At 36.0% G+C, this 19,505-nt stretch overlaps 2 protein-coding genes across 3 annotated transcripts in view; both read left to right on the top strand.

Moving 5' to 3' along the window:
- Window positions 1-16,424, top strand: part of LOC149414611 (innexin shaking-B-like) — a 56,560-nt gene extending 40,136 nt beyond the window's left edge. The window contains exon 4 of the mRNA XM_089643363.1: window positions 16,293-16,424. Within this exon, the coding sequence (XP_089499489.1) occupies window positions 16,293-16,424 (132 nt within the window). The remainder of the gene's footprint in view (window positions 1-16,292) is intronic.
- Window positions 1-19,505, top strand: part of LOC149414610 (innexin shaking-B-like) — a 91,939-nt gene that overhangs the window by 15,903 nt on the left and 56,531 nt on the right. For both annotated transcript variants that reach the window (XM_089642934.1, XM_089642933.1), the window contains exon 2: window positions 17,711-18,868. In XM_089642934.1, coding sequence (XP_089499060.1) covers window positions 18,494-18,868 — 375 coding nt within the window. In that variant the 5' untranslated portion in view covers window positions 17,711-18,493. The remainder of the gene's footprint in view (window positions 1-17,710; window positions 18,869-19,505) is intronic.

The following is a 19,505-nucleotide window of genomic DNA, read 5'->3' as shown; positions in this document are numbered from 1 at the left end:
CATCTTTATGTTTCCAAATCTGAATTCTAAAATCAGCATTATATATTTTTTAAATACTTTAAATTGTAGCCATTTATAAAAAATAATTGGTAAAAATTTTGCATTACAATTTACTAGGTTCATGCCCGTGGTAGTCTTGTAAAGGTTGTATTACAATGTATAACAATAATAATTAATGTAAAAATTAAATTTTAAATATTATTTTTAAAAACATATTTTACAGAACAAAATAAAAATTACAATGAATGATCAGAATAGATGTATTAAATAAAAATATTTAAATACTATTCAAAAGGTAAGATTGAAATACTTGCAAAAGTACATCTATTAGAAGAAGTCAAAATCACAGAACTCATTACTATACAGAGCGGTATAATATGTAAGATATTATTTAACTTGGAAATAGCTTAGTCGTTCAGTAGCATTATGACTTGTCGGAGTTATTATTGATTTTGCTTTAGTATTAAGTATTGTTTTATTTAGTACTAGCTGTACCCTGCCACGTGTTGCTGTGGCTGTGTTTGTCTGTGCAAATAGAGAAACAATAGCGCGTGATGCTTTTACGTCCAATGGATAGCGCTGTTTTCAAATAAACCATGCTTATCCAACAGATAGCGCTGTTTTCAAATAAACCATGCTTATCCAACAGATAGCGCTGTTTTCAAATAAACCATGCTTATCCAACAGATAGCGCTGTTTTCAAATAAACCATGCTTATCCAACAGATAGCGCTGTTTTCAAATAAACCATGCTTATCCAACAGATAGCGCTGTTTTCAAATAAACCATGCTTATCCAACAGATAGCGCTGTTTTCAAATAAACCATGCTTATCCAACAGATAGCGCTGTTTTCAAATAAACCATGCTTATCCAACAGATAGCGCTGTTTTCAAATAAACCATGCTTATCCAACAGATAGCGCTGTTTTCAAATAAACCATGCTTATCTAACAGATAGCGCTGTTTTCAAATAAATCATGCTTATCCAACAGATAGCGCTGTTTTCAAATAAACCATGCTTATCCAACAGATAGCGCTGTTTTCAAATAAACCATGCTTATCCAACAGATAGCGCTGTTTTCAAATAAACCATGCTTATCCAACAGATAGCGCTGTTTTCAAATAAACCATGCTTATCCAACAGATAGCGCTGTTTTCAAATAAACCATGCTTATCCAACAGATAGCGCTGTTTTCAAATAAACCATGCTTATCCAACAGATAGCGCTGTTTTCAAATAAACCATGCTTATCCAACAGATAGCGCTGTTTTTTCACAAACAAAATATTTTTTTACCTGTCGCAGGTGGTATCTACCTAATAGAGGTATATAAAAACACACGCGTACAAACAAATTTCAGAGCAATTTGTGAAGAACTTTCAGAGATTTAAGATTTTGAACAAACGAACATTTACATTTTTATTTATATGTATAGTAAGATTATCTTAGATAGAACCACAAACATTGAACATAACTATCGATGGTTTAAACAACTATCATTAAATTTATTTCTAAACGAAGATGTTTATTTTATTTTAGTCTATTGAAAGTTAAAAGATTTTAAGAATTTGTGGTGCGGACCCCTTTGTGGTGCGGGCCCACAGGCTGCAGTATTGATAGCCTGCAGGTAAATGAGGACCTGACTATACCCGCAGGAGTGTTATGCTGTGAACCCGTTTCCATGCATTTTTTTAATTTAAATAATTTGTGGTGCGGACCCCTTTGTGGTGCGGGCCCACAGGCTGCAGTCTTGATAGCCTGCAGGTAAATGAGGACCTGACTATACCCGCAGGAGTGTTATGCTGTGAACCCGTTTCCATGCATTTTTTTTATTTAAATAATTTGTGGTGCGGACCCCTTTGTGGTGCGGGCCCACAGGCTGCAGTCTTGATAGCCTGCGGGTAAACGAGGCCCTGACTATACCCGCAGAAGTGTTGTGAACCCGTTTCCATGCATTTTATTTATTTAAACAATTTGTGGTGCGGAGCCCCTTTGTGGTGCGGGCCCACAGGCTGCAGTCTAGATAGCCTGCGGATAAATGAGGCACTGACTATACCCGCAGGAGTGTTATGTTGTGAACCCGTTTCCATGCATTTTATTTTAACGGGGAAACACATATTATATTTCATATTCTGTGTAGGTATTTCTTTAACACATGGGCTAATATTACTATCCGAGTTCGCCACACTATTGAACACAACATGATAAGGCGTTAAGTCAGTTGGATATGTGAGAATTCCATAAGAATGGAATTTTTTTTCCGATGGAAATTACGTTGCGCCTGAAAAGCACCAAGCCAGAGTTTATCGTTCAAGCTATTTTTCTACTTCTGAAAGCAATTTATTTTTTAATTTTCTTATGAATGTTCTAACTTAAATAACGGTGTTTTTAATATTTTTTATTTCACATTTAAATTAAATTTCAAAGTTTGCATTTTTCAAAGTGCGCCAAAACGATCGAAATCAGATGGGGTATGCTTGACGTCACATGTACCGCAATCCCACTCGGGTATGAAAACAATAAAAAAAGCTTATAAATATTTAGAAAGATTTCCAAAAAACATGATTTTTTAAAAATAATTTGTGCGATTTACGCAGCGCAACTTAGCACAACATTGTCCGCATTCTTAATGGATGCGGCTGGCCAGCCCATTCTCAATGGTAACGGTTTAAGTGCTATCAGAACCCGCCGACCTATCATAGGGCGTTCGAGTGTATCACGGTCTTAATCATATACAATAAAATATATACAGGGTGTATCGGCATGTACCCGACAAACTTTAACCAGCTATTCCTTAGCACATTTGGAGTAAAAAATGTTATGGGCACTTTGCTGTCCGGTAACATTTTTTGTTAGTAAAAAAATTATTATTCATATTTTCACCACATGTCACCACTGTTTTATCCTTTGTCAAAGTTTGAAAACCCACCTGGCAATATTTTATTCGAGTTTCGTTGAATAATATACGTACGTGCCTATATTAGCGCGCTTTTACGATCACAACGAAATGGCATGGCACCATTCGTCTCATTTTTAGCTATTATTATTTAGTGTGTATGAAAGAGCGAACACGCTTTTTGACACACTTGCTAATAACAGCTGTTTAACACACGAGAAACAATGCCAATGACAGTGACGGAGTGTGGATTTTTTTATCATTTTTTTGTTTTTAATTGAAAAAAAATGTTACCGGACAGCAAAGTGCCCATAACATTTTTTACTCCAAATGTGCTAAGGAAAAGCTGGTTAAAGTTTGTCGGGTACGTGCCGATACACCCTGTTTATATAATAAAACTGTTTGATCAGAATTAGCATTTACATGAATATTTCTTATAAGGCGTAATATTGTTCATTATTTTTAATGATAAACTAAAGTTTACGAGACAAGGTTTAAACATCTATATAAATAGCATCCTTCTGATTTCTTATTCAAATTACTTTGAATAAGCCGACATAGCACAATTGGTAGAGCACCAGAATCAGAAAGATGCGGATTCAATTCCCGTCGACGTGTATATTTTTTCAATTTATATAAGTCTTTAAGGCTAATAATTATTGCTTAAAAATAATATGTAATATATTTCACTCAAGTTCTTCGGTTCTTCGGTTAAAGACGGTTCTTAGTTGTTTTGTACCAAAATACCAAATGTACGGGGAATATCATGGTTCACCTACGTTATTTCTGATAGACTTACGTATATTGTCTTCAAAAAACTCATTTCTGAAAACGTTCTGGTTTTATGAATGCGTTTAGTTTTTATTGAGACTTACCCAGAGACGTTTTCGCACATCCTGGGCATTTTAACATACAAGTACCCAACTGCCCAAGTGGGTGGGGAGGAGATGTGCGAGAGGGGGGTTGGGTACAGCCTGAATCTCTGCAATATATCAAACATGGCTAAAATCATTTCAAGCAACGCTAACCTGATTTTATTCCAATTAACAAGTTAATCGATTTTGACGGTTTCCTTGGTCGAGGGGTAAGGCTCTCGTCCAGCAAGCCGAATCCGTCAAATCCCGGCGTGCGCAAGTAAATTTTATTTAACAAAATTGTGTTACTTCACAATTGATAATAAATGTTCCTGAGTGGAAGATACTCTCGGTATCGCCCTGGTGTAAGACATCCAATCAGAATTGAAACGTTGCTTGAAATGGCTTTAACTGTGTTTGGTGACCAGTTCTGAATAGCCAGGTATTTCCCTTCCTTCCTCTGCCTCACAACATACTGAATTGGGGATGCCATAGACTCACTGGCTCCAGGGGGTTGGAACTCTTTTGCGGTTTCACATAAAAAAAAAATAAAGTTTTAAAATTTTACTGTAAATCTTTGTAGCGATCTTTTTTTTTGAAGTCAACGAATTGACTTTCTTGTAACTTTCAAGCACTTTTGGTATTCAGTTATTTTGACGTCTCCGCGTGAGGTTATTATTATTTGCAACAGAATAATGCATCTCAGTGGCAATTGGCCATCGACCATTGCTGCACATTAATTTGTATGCAATTAAAATAACTGGAATGTGATAAGCTAATGCACATCTGAATTGCATACTGTAAATGCACTAATCTGTCAGAATTGACGTTTTGCAGGCAGATTAAATGTACACAAAGTTGGTGTTGATAATAGTAATGCAATACTCAGTAGTAGAAATAATAAGCAGTGAAATAGATGGAAATCATTAATTTACTGCTCCCTGCATTATTTCTTATTCAATTTAAGATCATAAACAATATTGGAAGTTATAAGGAGGTATGTTCATATTATTTAAACGTCTCCAGAAAATAATACGCTCGTGCTACGAATATATTTGAATTTCAAATGCTTTCATTGTTAGCAATCATTTTTATAGCTATTTAGATGAATAACTTTAATTGGACACCTAAACCAACCGGCTTAAGTTCAGTCTGAACTTTCCTCGGGGTTTTATAAAAACAAACCTACTGTACAAAAAATATGTATACATATATGGGACGTGTGGGATTGCACTAACCTCCCCACATCCTGGAATAAAAATTATTATTATTGTTATATTGTTTGCTACGCACTGTAATTCTAGTGTTTTAAAGAAATCCGGAGGAAGATTAAGGCTGAACCGAAACCGGTTGGTAAAAATATAATATTTGTGCATATACTCATCAATGAAGTGATTGCCGAACAAAGTTATTTTATTATTACTGTTACTGTTTGGGAAATCAATCATCTCTCGTTTTCCGTTCGTGAAATCTATCAACTCTACTATAACGTTCATCCATCCGAAATCCATCGGCCCTACGATTCCCGTTTATGAAATCCATCGGCTCCACTGTTCCCGTTCATGAAATTCATGGGCCTTACAATTCCCGTTTATGAAATCCGTCGGCGCTACGATTCCCGTTCATGAAATTCATAGGCCTTACAATTCCCGTTTATGAAATTCATCGGCCCTACGATTTCCGTTCATGAAATTCATGGGCCTCACAATTCCCATTTATGAAATCCATCGGCGCTACGATTCCCGTTCATGAAATTCATAGGCCTTACAATTCCCGTTTATGAAATTCATCGGCCCTACGATTTCCGTTCATGAAATTCATAGGCTTTACAATTCCCGTTTATGAAATTCATCGGCCCTACGATTCCGTTCATGAAATTCATAAGCCTTACAATTCCCGTTTATGAAATCCATCGGCACTACGATTCCCGCTCATGAAAACCACGTGCCCTTCGATTCTTATTTATGAAATCTATCTTCCCTACAAATAAATCGATCCTGATATATTTTAAAAACACCAGTTCTGCACGTAAAGTCATATTGCAATCCTGCTAAATTAATCCAAATCAGCGATAAAATGAGATCTCAATGCGCTATAGAATTGGAGATTAAACTATTACTATATTAACGGCTTTTGTAAATTATAACAACGCAATAATATGTTTGCGTTAACTTCCTGTTAGCTTTCCAAACACATATTTATTTCAATCATCAGTATTTAAGTTAACTAGAAACTCACACAAGGTAGATTCTTCACCGGTTGTGTTGAATCAATACAAGTTTAGCAAAACATATTCTTTGAACTGCAAAGCTACGCAAATAATTGGTATTTAAAATACGTTTTAATACTTAAGACAATATTAACGACTCGAACGATAAATGTGAAACAGAAAAATAAAATGTGCGTAAAAATAATAATTATTGAAAATGAAGATTGTCTTAGTAGAGCTCTCAGACGAAGTATTCATATACTTTGAAATGACGTCAGTTGAAATGGTCAATTAGCTTCAACATTAATATATGAACTCTTAGATATGGCGTATTTTACAAATTCGGTTTAATAATTAAGCCTAATGGGTTATTTCATTAGCAAACTCCCCATCGGTTTCTTGCACAGAGACAAATTTGGTCCTTACAGACAGGAAAGGAAAAAAGCAATGGTTCTTTCGATATTTTTTGACTACGAAATAATGCACTTTCTTTTTGATGAATGTTTTCGTAACCCAATTTTTGGAACCAATAAATTTGGTTTCGGTGTCATTTTAACATCCATACGCCCTCTCTAGACTTTGTTGGTCGATGATCTACAATCAATATTACAATTTGAGGTTTTTACTGATTAAGTTATTTTTTTTTTAAGAAAGACGCACATAGCCGGGTAGCCTTACAATAATTGAAAATCTCCTACTACCATCACAGTAAGCGGAAATAGTCCTTGTGTCATGATGGAGGACAAAGCCAGCCAAAGAATTGAACTCAAGACGTCTGTTGGGAACCAGACGCAATGTCAACTTAGTTTTTTACAATATATATAGGTTTTGTGTTATATTGTTTCTCTCGGTAGCGCCCTGGTTAAAGAATAGCACAGGACTTTCCACAGAGTTTGTCTTATAGCTGAAGGCACCGGCGTTACCCGGAATTTCCACGGAGTTTTTCTTATAGCTGAAGTCACCGGCGTTAACTGGTCTTTCCGCAGATATTTTCGAAATAGGATGTGGATGGTAATAAAACTTTTTTTCTTATTTTGTAAGTCAAGTGTGCAATATTTCATCAAAAAATATTAAAATTCGACTTTAAGGGGTGGGAAAAGAGGATTGAGTTTTTTAAAAGCTTCGTGTAAACAGTGAACTTCCTCCTGTTTTTAAGGTCACGTGTGCAAAATTTCATTTTGGAATAAAACTGTAGATTTGTATAAAAATCAAATCCACGCCGCCGCCGCAACACACTAAATAGATAGAGATATATTAGCTAATTGGGAAGATTATTTGAAGAATCAAAAAGATTTTCCCTTTTTTCTGTTCTGACTGATGGAAACATAGATACATCAATATAGTTCCACTTCGTGTGGTCTAATATAAACATACATTTTTACATTTTAATTTACACTTTGCCTTTTTCTAATACAATTTTTTAACGTTTTTCTTTAATTAAGCTTAATCTCGGTACATTTTTAATTTCATTGGAAACTTAGCTATACATTTGGATGCTCTCTATACAGTAAACAATTCTGTATTTTTGATTTGTTTAGTGTTTTTAGTATACTGTTTTCTTTTGTCTTATATAGTGTGTGAAAACAACATAGAACAAATGGCAGAGTTCTCCCACGAGCTGCAAAGAGTGAAATCAAGGACGAAGTTAGCTCAGTAGAATCACTGGTAGTGAGAACTTCCTCATCTGGAAGAATCACATCAACTTGCTTTCAAAGGAGCTTTCGATCAATCATAACGTTTTCTATTGACAGCGTTGAGCATTTGGTTGGAAACAATCAAACATGATCAAATGCTTAAATCATCCACAAATCAATTTTGCAATCTCGATTGACTTTTGATGGTTGGCAGATCCTAAAACCATTTGATTTTATTATTAAAAGTCTGATAAAAACCATTCACTTGTTATTTGTTTACCGATTGGAATATCATTTAGCCGCATTTATTTTTTGTACCTGGTTAGAGTTCATTTAAATAAATATTTCGCAGATAGAGTATATTTTGCTAGCGTACCCTTATAATAATTGTTAATGATTTAAAATGTGTGATGTAAATAATGTATACTGAGAAATACTGCTCAGAGAAGAAGTATCACAGCTCACGTCATGGTTTCTGCCAGTTCCATTAACTGAATGTCGTCACCTTGTCGATTTCCAAGCATTTCCGGAAACTATATGTTTATCATTCGAAACATCTATTCACCAAATGTGTTCGTCATCAATTCCCATGAAAATTCATTTGGCTGTTTTTAAATGCTTAAGCATAACTTTTCATCCCAAACAAGTTCATATTCACTTACCTAATGTTTGCAGTCTGTTGATTACACTGAAGACGTGAACCGATGAAAGTCTGTTGTGGGCGTGTAAATTAAATTTGTGTCTGCTTTAAGCAAGTTCAATTAATCCTTTCTTCGGTGAAAATGATCACGTAATGCTTTATTTGTCACGAAACATCAAAAGCCGTTGAGTCACGTCGTGCTATATCTGTCACCAAACGACACGTCTTAATAAAACTATTTCTATCTTCTTTTATATTATGGTCAGAGATAATATATGATCCTGAGGTCACGGGTTGAAATCCCGGCGTGCGCAAGTAAATTTCATTTGTTTAATTGTGTTGATATAAGATATTTATTCATTTAAAATGCTATATTGTAAATTTGCGGAATGTTTCAGAATGAAATTAAAAATAAAATGTAATAAATCTTGTGCGGCCCTAAGTAATCATCGCAGTCGAGCTCTGCGTTTCACCCCTTCTACAACATGTTCACTACTTCCTTTTATTAAAGACCCTCTCAGCATCCCCAAAAATATCAGTGACATCTATTAGTTCATTGCCCAGTCTATGTATTTTCTTCAGAACAGAATTGAATACGAAGTTATTGCTGTGAAATAATATATTCCATGTAGCATCGCTGAAGAGGTACGTGTAAGGACAGCTTTTTTAAGCTTCAGGGCAGTCTAATCTTCAATTAAAAAAATTTATACACTAAAAGAGATCGAATATTTTTTTGCTTTTCAGATGATTTTGATGAGTTTTTTTCGTTTATAATTTACATAATTGATTTCATTTATAGTTATATCCATTTTAAAATATATAAAGCTTAACATTTATCAATGATGGAGTGTTAGTTTAAAATAACTTTAAACGGAAGTAAAGAGCGTGCCACTTAATTAATTGTAATCCGGGATCAGAGTTACAATAATTGCCGCAATTGTCTGTGGTGCTAATCCAATTAACTGCACACCTACTTGCATTCCGACCGATAGAATCGTGTGCTACTCTTAATTACACTCAACTGCCAATATCAGTACTAGCGCAGACCCATAAAAATCACGGAACAGTACTCGGTACGCACATTGAGGTCGTCTATATGTAGTACAGGGTTTTCGAATAAGAGGTGTTATTTTGATATTCAAAGAAACTTTTCCCTTAAAAGATCAATGGTTTCGTTGCTTGTGTGGCACGTAGCGCCGTCTTGTTGAAAGTATACGTTGTCCAGATAAATACCATCCAATTCCGGCCATAAAAAATCATTGATCATCTCTCTATAGCGCAATCCATTCACCGTAACTGTTGCTCCAGCCTCATTTTCGAAAAAGTAAGGTCCAATTACTCCGCCGGACCATTAACCGTACCAAACAGTCACACGTTGAGGATAGAGAGGCTTTTCAACAATAAATCTTGGGTTTTCCGAGCCCCAGATGCGACAATTTTGCTTGTTGACGAAGCCACCGAGGTGGAAAAGAGCCTCATCACTCAAGATGATTTTTCGATGGAATTCTAATAATTAATAATAGTGAATTTTAATAATTTCAATGCGTTGTTGAAGCGGGTATTGTTCCATTTTTATTAATTTCGTAGTTTCTACTTGTCAAATGTCAAAAAATGACAGCTTCAAAAGTAACATCTACCGAAATAGCGGGCTATTCAAAATAACACCTCTTATTGGAAAAAACCTATATATTTAAAGAGTGAATAAGGACAGAAATAACGAAGTTATGAGCTTTCAAAGTGAACTTTTGTTAAACTTAAACAATGAACGGGTTGCTTAACAAAATTTTAATTAATATAACATTTAAAGTTAATATTTTAAAGTTCTGTGAATGTTCCTGTCAAGTGCAAGATACTTTCATTATTGTCCTGGTGTAAGACCACCATTAAGAAATAAAACGTAGCTTGAAATGGCTTTGGTCATGTTTGGTGACCAGATCTGAATAGCCAGGTACTTCCCTACATTCCTCTTTCTCATCTCGTTCCCCTCCCCAGTTTGTTGAGTCTCACAACATACCCCAATTGGGATGCCACAGTCTCACTGACTGACTGAATCAACTGGGACTCTTGTGAGGTTTTACATTTTAAAAAACTTTGAAATTTGATGAATTGTTAAAATTTTGTGAAACATCTAGCCCTAAGTATAATAATAATTCACAATTAGGATGGCAGTACTGCAGTATCGCCGCGTATGTACTGTGATATTATTTTTTTATTTCACGGGGAAAGGTCACCTCAAGTGTTAAGCTAAGATTGGTGTCCGGACTCTCTCGACCCATCGCCTTGCACCGCAGTGGGAGGGGTGAATTCATACTTCCATCACTCTTGGACACACAGACCTCCAGATCCTACCAAGAATTCCCAGAACTGCCTTTTCAAGAAGATCCTTCTTTTCCTCGGAACCTGCTAAAATTAGTGTAAAATTTTAGTAAAATACTAATGTATTATGACGATGTCGGAACACGTGTTCAAAAATACTAATGTATTATGACGATGTCGGAACACGTGTTCAAAAATACTAATGTATTATGACGATGTCGGAACACGTGTTCAAAAATACTAATGTATTATGACGACGTCGGAACTCGTGTTCAAAAATACTAATGTATTATGACGACGTCGGAACTCGTGTTCAAAAATACTAATGTATTATGACGACGTCGGAACTCGTGTTCAAAAATACTAATGTATTATGACGACGTCGGAACTCGTGTTCAAAAATACTAATGTATTATGACGACGTCGGAACTCGTGTTCAAAAATACTAATGTATTATGACGACGTCGGAACTCGTGTTCAAAAATACTAATGTATTATGACGATGTCGGAACTCGTGTTCAAAAATACTAATGTATTATGACGACGTCGGAACTCGTGTTCAAAAATACTAATGTATTATGACGACGTCGGAACTCGTGTTCAAAAATACTAATGTATTATGACGACGTCGGAACTCGTGTTCAAAAATACTAATGTATTATGACGACGTCGGAACTCGTGTTCAAAAATACTAATGTATTATGACGACGTCGGAACTCGTGTTCAAAAATACTAATGTATTATGACGACGTCGGAACTCGTGTTCAAAAATACTAATGTATTATGACGACGTCGGAACTCGTGTTCAAAAATACTAATGTATTATGACGACGTCGGAACTCGTGTTCAAAAATACTAATGTATTATGACGACGTCGGAACTCGTGTTCAAAAATACTAATGTATTATGACGACGTCGGAACTCGTGTTCAAAAATACTAATGTATTATGACGACGTCGGAACTCGTGTTCAAAAATACTAATGTATTATGACGACGTCGGAACTCGTGTTCAAAAATACTAATGTATTATGACGACGTCGGAACTCGTGTTCAAAAATACTAATGTATTATGACGACGTCGGAACTCGTGTTCAAAAATACTAATGTATTATGACGACGTCGGAACTCGTGTTCAAAAATACTAATGTATTATGACGACGTCGGAACTCGTGTTCAAAAATACTAATGTATTATGACGACGTCGGAACTCGTGTTCAAAAATACTAATGTATTATGACGACGTCGGAACTCGTGTTCAAAAATACTAATGTATTATGACGACGTCGGAACTCGTGTTCAAAAATACTAATGTATTATGACGACGTCGGAACTCGTGTTCAAAAATACTAATGTATTATGACGACGTCGGAACTCGTGTTCAAAAATACTAATGTATTATGACGACGTCGGAACTCGTGTTCAAAAATACTAATGTATTATGACGACGTCGGAACTCGTGTTCAAAAATACTAATGTATTATGACGACGTCGGAACTCGTGTTCAAAAATACTAATGTATTATGACGACGTCGGAACTCGTGTTCAAAAATACTAATGTATTATGACGATGTCGGAACTCGTGTTCAAAAATACTAATGTATTATGACGACGTCGGAACTCGTGTTCAAAAATACTAATGTATTATGACGACGTCGGAACTCGTGTTCAAAAATACTAATGTATTATGACGACGTCGGAACTCGTGTTCAAAAATACTAATGTATGACGACGTCGGAACTCGTGTTCAAAAATACTAATGTATTATGACGACGTCGGAACTCGTGTTCAAAAATACTAATGTATTATGACGACGTCGGAACTCGTGTTCAAAAATACTAATGTATTATGACGATGTCGGAACTCGTGTTCAAAAATACTAATGTATTATGACGACGTCGGAACTCGTGTTCAAAAATACTAATGTATTATGACGACGTCGGAACTCGTGTTCAAAAATACTAATGTATTATGACGACGTCGGAACTCGTGTTCAAAAATACTAATGTATTATGACGACGTCGGAACTCGTGTTCAAAAATACTAATGTATTATGACGACGTCGGAACTCGTGTTCAAAAATACTAATGTATTATGACGACGTCGGAACTCGTGTTCAAAAATACTAATGTATTATGACGACGTCGGAACTCGTGTTCAAAAATACTAATGTATTATGACGACGTCGGAACTCGTGTTCAAAAATACTAATGTATTATGACGACGTCGGAACTCGTGTTCAAAAATACTAATGTATTATGACGACGTCGGAACTCGTGTTCAAAAATACTAATGTATTATGACGACGTCGGAACTCGTGTTCAAAAATACTAATGTATTATGACGACGTCGGAACTCGTGTTCAAAAATACTAATGTATTATGACGACGTCGGAACTCGTGTTCAAAAATACTAATGTATTATGACGACGTCGGAACTCGTGTTCAAAAATACTAATGTATTATGACGACGTCGGAACTCGTGTTCAAAAATACTAATGTATTATGACGACGTCGGAACTCGTGTTCAAAAATACTAATGTATTATGACGACGTCGGAACTCGTGTTCAAAAATACTAATGTATTATGACGACGTCGGAACTCGTGTTCAAAAATACTAATGTATTATGACGACGTCGGAACTCGTGTTCAAAAATACTAATGTATTATGACGACGTCGGAACTCGTGTTCAAAAATACTAATGTATTATGACGACGTCGGAACTCGTGTTCAAAAATACTAATGTATTATGACGACGTCGGAACTCGTGTTCAAAAATACTAATGTATTATGACGACGTCGGAACTCGTGTTCAAAAATACTAATGTATTATGACGACGTCGGAACTCGTGTTCAAAAAAATCCTAATATTTTCGCATTTCGTCATTATATATTATCAAAGCCTGAACACGTGTTCCGATACATTAGGAATTTACTAAACATTTATTAGGAAACGGCCTGCAATCCCGTTTTTAACCGGATTACCAATAATTTGAAGAGATTTTTAATAGATTTAGCAATACTAATTTTTCTCGGTGTGTTTTGAGTTAATGTTTTAAAAGGTATAACTACCTGTCCATCGCGCTACATGCGATTTTATGCGCTACGGATGTACTCAGTACTCAGTACTCAGTACTCGGTACTCGGTACTCACATTACCGATGAAAAGAGATAAAGAGAAGTTTGTTGAACAAGTACGAGTAGTTTCCATTTGGTTGACGAGCGGACAATGATTCTGTGCGACAGTCGAGTGAGTCTAGTCGAGTCTGCGAAGTTTGCCTTTGTATCGCTCCCATTGTAAAAACGCTACAAAACACCACCAACCCTCGCTCGCTGGTTTATGTCGTATTCATCAATTTACCGCTTTTCATCTGGCTTTAAGTACTTTGTATGTGAATAGCGCACAAGAGTCCCAACTGCTCCCAACCTAACCTTACCAGTGAACGATGGGAAGGAGTCGGCAAAGAAGTAGGTGAGAAGTACCGGCCTATTCAAATCTAGTCACCTAACATGGCTAAAGCCGTTCTAAGCAATTTTTCGATTCTGAAAGATGTAAGGAGAAAAATGAGTTATTAAAAATCTCGTAAAATTTTTGGTAATCCGGTCAAAAAGGGATTGCAGGCCGTTCCTTGATAAACTTTTAGTCAATTCCTGATATATCGGAACACGTGTTCATGCACCTGCGTTTGCCTTGATATTATATAAAGACGAAATGCAAAAATATTAGGGTTTTTAGAAACACGTGTTCTGATATCGTATTTTGCTAAAAGTTTATTAGGAAAGCTATTAATTCATTCGTTGAGATTTTACATAAATTAGCAATTTTCCTTTTTCTCTGTGTGGTCTTTAAACGGGACAATACTGAATGTTTCTACCACTCTAGAAGAAAACACTCTCTACATCTCCTGGCACTTATAATAAAAACTTTAAAATAGTTTTTGACTGAATAACAATGAGCGCACACATAGACAAACATTTACTTTTATTTATATAAGATAATGGAATTAAATTGATTTTAGTTTAATTGTGAAATAACACACATTAATAAAATTTACTAGAGAACGCCGAAATTGAACCCGCTACCTCTGGATTCAATGTTGAGGATCTTAACCACTCGACCACGGAGGCCATGGTCAATTTTCTTAATGTTTCAAACATGAAAATTATACCAGTAACTAAGTTATAATAAGTAACGGAATAACCCAACAATATGTGAATAAATTCATATTATTATTATTAGCATTACCCATGAAAAATCATGGGATATTATAAATCAAAAGATAACTTAAATAATTTCCGATAAAAACATTATATTGTAGACAGGTACTTATCCAGATTGTCTGAATTTGTTCAAACAAACGGTTCCAAATTTATAATATGGAGTTGTATCTAGAGTTTATTGAACCGGAATTACAGACACACAACCGAAATAAGTATGTGTTTTACAAACACTGAAATTTTAACTTGTGCTATGACGGCTAGCTAGTAAACATTATAACTAATAATGTCCAAGAACAGACCGTTTAAATGAAATAAACGTTTATTTACTCTTGCCGGGGTTCAAACCTGCCATGGGTCTAGTATTTTCTGGTGGAATAGAGGGTTTCTATAATCAGGGTCAACTCCACCCTCCACATTGCAGTCTGCAGTACACCTGTAAGACACATGGTGTTAGACACAGAGACAAAATTGTTAGACAGAGAGATTCTGTTAGACACAGAGACAAATTTGTTACACACAGAGATTCTGTTGTTAGACAAAGAGACAAAGTTGTTAGACACAAAGATTCTGTTGCTAGATACCGGCGTTTTGTTTCCAGCTCGGATGACATCAGATGCCGACGTATCCATATCGATCCAGAAGTTGCCATAAATCTAGCCGAAGTCTGCTGTAAATATGCTTGCTGTAGCCGATTGGTAAATATACGTATATCTGTAATCGTGCGGCCGCGTGTCGAGGCCTGGGTAGTGTACAACTCAGTTTGGGGCTATAAATAGCCGGCATAATGTTAAATGCTATAACATAGTTCCACATAATACACATTCGGAGTCCATTAGACTGCCTAACGCCTAGCCGCATGCACCGATGGACCGACCTGGACCAAAACTGGATGCTGTTAACACTTTTACTCCGTATTGTATGCATTCGATTATTTCATCATCGTTTCTGCTCTCAAGGCGAACATCTCTAATGGAGATGGATCTATTTGGATACAAGCACACCGAATTTTAAAATCGTGGCTTAAAAGCGTGGGTTTTTATTTTCTTTTCTTCGGTATTTTAAACCGAACAAGACGCCCAACTGCCCGGCGCCAATGATAGATTAATTTATTTATTTATTACACCTCACAAGAGCGTACCTGAGCGTACATTGTACATGTTGCCACCTGCAGCTGTTGCTGGGCAGCGTTGTGAGACGTGTCAAGATTATAATATGAAGAAGAAATATAGATGCCGATAGCCCTTTCCATATGCGAGCTGACTTACACAAACACGAGGTGGAGAAATGACCCCTTCGCATGAAGCCGACATCTGTCATCACCCAACATTTGTACATAGTTGACATTTGTCACATGAGAACAGGTCGTTTCTATGACTCGTTCTGGAGTTCAACAGCTCGGCTATGGATATTTCACTTGCCCACGTTCACTCCCCAAAAAGACCCTCCAGACAACGCCCTCAAATATAATTATTTTCCTTAAGACCTCCTGTAATATGTCGTAATAAACTCCTAATAATAAGCTCAGGGAATCATTGCTGCTGACTCCTTCGAGCAGACTCCGTTGCTAAAGGACTACGGCGCGGCATCTCCATTTGGTGAATATTTCAACAGTCAAGGCAGTGGAAAGGGAAAGAAGATGTTGAAGAAGATGGTTTGAAATTACCTAGCTAGCAGCTGCTACCTTCAGGTCCGGTCACTAATTCAAGTAATTACTATTCTGAATAAAAGTATCTAATACTCTGGAACTTGTTGCAATTCTTATTATAACTCATATAGTAATTACTATTCTGATTCGATGATATCATGGGTAATTTATTATCTTTCTTTTTACATTTCTGGTGCAACTACACACTTAAGTATTAAAGTTTTAGGTTTTCGCTCGCGTAGGTTTTAAAGCCACTGAAAGGGCGACGTCTTCCTGTATTATCACATTACTCATTTTGTCACCAAAACCATTTTAGTTCATAAATGAATACACTGAGGGCCTGTTCCTATACAAAACTTGGACAATTCATCAAATTTCAAAGTTAATATTCAAATTCTGTGAAATGTCTATTATGAAATAACAGGCCCATATGTTTTAATCATTTCCCTTCTAAGTTACTTCCAAGCATCGCAATTAGTAAATAAAAAAATGTTGAAAATTGGCAGGAATCAGTGATGGAAGTAGAACAAGAAAAATTGGCATGAAAATCGGTCGTACAATAATTTCTAAACGGTTTAAACATTATTTGCTGGGCGCATTAATTCTATTTGCAAGACAAGTTCATCTGCCCAGTGGCATATTCAATAAAACTTGTTTTTGTGGACCGCTGAAAGATAAACGCGCCAATTATTTTAGCAAACGATTGACTTTTCGCGCCTTTGTGAATAAACACGATTGGAAATATAATATAGGAGGTGCTAAAATAATATTATTTATTAATTGTCGGAGGACAGAGGACAGAGGATGTTGACAAGGCTTCTTTCGTGACCTGATGCATGTGTGGATCAAGGATTTCTGGCAGTATATTAGGAAATGCAATTATTTATCTAATCATTATTGACTCTTAATAGGAATAGTAAGCTCGGCATAATTATTTCCCTCCATTAATGTTCTGGGCAATGAGGAGTACATAATATTATTGTGGCTAGTTGCAGAATTTATGAAATGAATTTCTAGTAATACGCAATGAAATATTCAACGAAGTGATTTGAAATATCAAAAAGAACAGAGATTTCAAAATGCAATTAAGAGTGAGAGTTTTTATTTAATGGTATTGAAAGATCGAGTATAAATGAAGATATAGGAATCAAAACTAATTAAGATGAGGCAATTATGAAAAGTTAATCAACATCAACAATGGTGCCAAAGAATTTAAAACTTGAGCATCAGAAGTTAGCATTAAATAAATTGTTGACTAATATAGTTTTATTGGTTGACCGAATCATTTTAAAACCAAGTGAATCGAAATCGATTGAGATAAAACTGGACGGAAGTTTAAAGAAACAAACATAAAAATGGATAAAACAGTGAACATTCCAAAAATACACAAAAAGAAGAAGCTAATTGGATTGCTGCAGTTCGACGACACGTAAACAAACATGTCGGTGGTGTAAATTAACCCAAAAACAACCAAAAATTTGGTGGTAAAGTGCAACGAACTTCTCGAAAACCGACGATGAAAGGTAGGATTTAAACAGAAGTCTAAACAATACCAAAATAATACCAATGATTTAGTAAATAAAGCTAAATTTAATCCAACCAAGAAATTATTGCAAGTGTCTTCAACAACGCAACAGTGCCTTCTGGACCGTAAAGAGTTCGACAATAACGTGGTAATAATAGTTTTTAATAATTTAAGGGGGTGATATAAACTGCCTTGTGCTCATTTTAAAGACATCGTGACAAATTTATTAAAGCAATCGCCTTGTACAGTGCCTCTAAGTGCTAAATTGAATAGAATACACGCAAAGACTGAAATAGCCACCCTTAAATAAAATTAGGTTGACCTAGACGTTACTATTGTTTTGGATGTTTCGTTTAGAAAGAAGAAGGTGATGATGAAAACTTAGGCCGAAACTGAAGTTGAGAGCAACAGGTGTAGATGCTGTGCTGCATCCTCCCGCTGACGGACCGTTGTAGGACTGTTGGTCCCGTGCTGTGTGTCGTGGTGGCGGGGTCGATATGTTGGCTTCTGGTTCGGCCCCACCAGAAGCAGATCGTCCCACCACCGTCGCTTTAAGATGTTGGACGTATTCCGTGGCCTGAAGAACTTGATCAAAGTCAGCTACGTCCACATCGACTCCCCTGTCTTCCGGCTGCATTACTCCATCACCGTGATCATCCTCATCGCCTTCAGCCTCATCGTCACTACCAGGCAATATGTTGGAAACCCCATTGATTGTATCCATACCAAGGATATACCAGAAGATGTTCTCAATACTTACTGTTGGATCCACTCCACCTACACGCTGAAGAGCTTCTTTAATAAGAAGGTCGGTGTTGAGGTTCCTTACCCTGGAATTGGAAACAGCAGAGACAAACAAGGAAAAGAGGACTTAAGCGACAAGAAAATCTACAAATACTACCAGTGGGTGTGTTTCTGCCTCTTTTTCCAGGTGAGTTTTACATTTTTTACAAAATAAATAATATCCATGTCATATTCCTGATATAACGTCTGATGCGACAAGAGATCATTGAAGGTTAATGTATTAGGTGTTTCTTGTTAGCATTTGCTTTCTGCTATGAGTGCAGCAATATTAATCCCTTCCTTAATCATAGCAAACCGCGCTCAAGTCTGACTTGTGTATTTATAAAGAGCAGACAGAACCAAACAATATCGACAAAGAAATCAATTAATTTGATTGATTTGAGCAATAATAGTAGAATCGGAATTAATTCACCTCGTTGCTTAGCTGCAAAATTTAATTTAGTCTTCTCCGTTAAAAATTTTAACCGATAGGCAATAGACGTGACAAAATACTATACTCATTCTCATACGATGGTAACGACATCTTCATCACTTTCAATACTTTATTAATACTTTTTTCTTAAGATTTCATTATCTACTGTTGGATTTAAGATTATTTTTTTACTGAGCAGTTTCTGTACTTCATATTTTCATATCTATCTCTCTATCTCAGAACCGAAGGTCAACTATAAAAGTTTCCAATGATCAGGCTAATTATAATAGCGTATATCGCCAAGTCTTCCGGCTTTCAACGTACCTACTTTAGAACTATAGATTTCCATGGA

Source organism: Hesperophylax consimilis, chromosome 19 (genome assembly GCF_061612785.1).
Source record: "Hesperophylax consimilis isolate HC1 chromosome 19, BYU_Hcon_1.0, whole genome shotgun sequence".
Lineage (NCBI taxonomy): Eukaryota > Metazoa > Arthropoda > Insecta > Trichoptera > Limnephilidae > Hesperophylax > Hesperophylax consimilis.
Note: the sequence above shows the minus strand (reverse complement) of the source record. Positions and strands in the feature narration are given on the sequence as shown.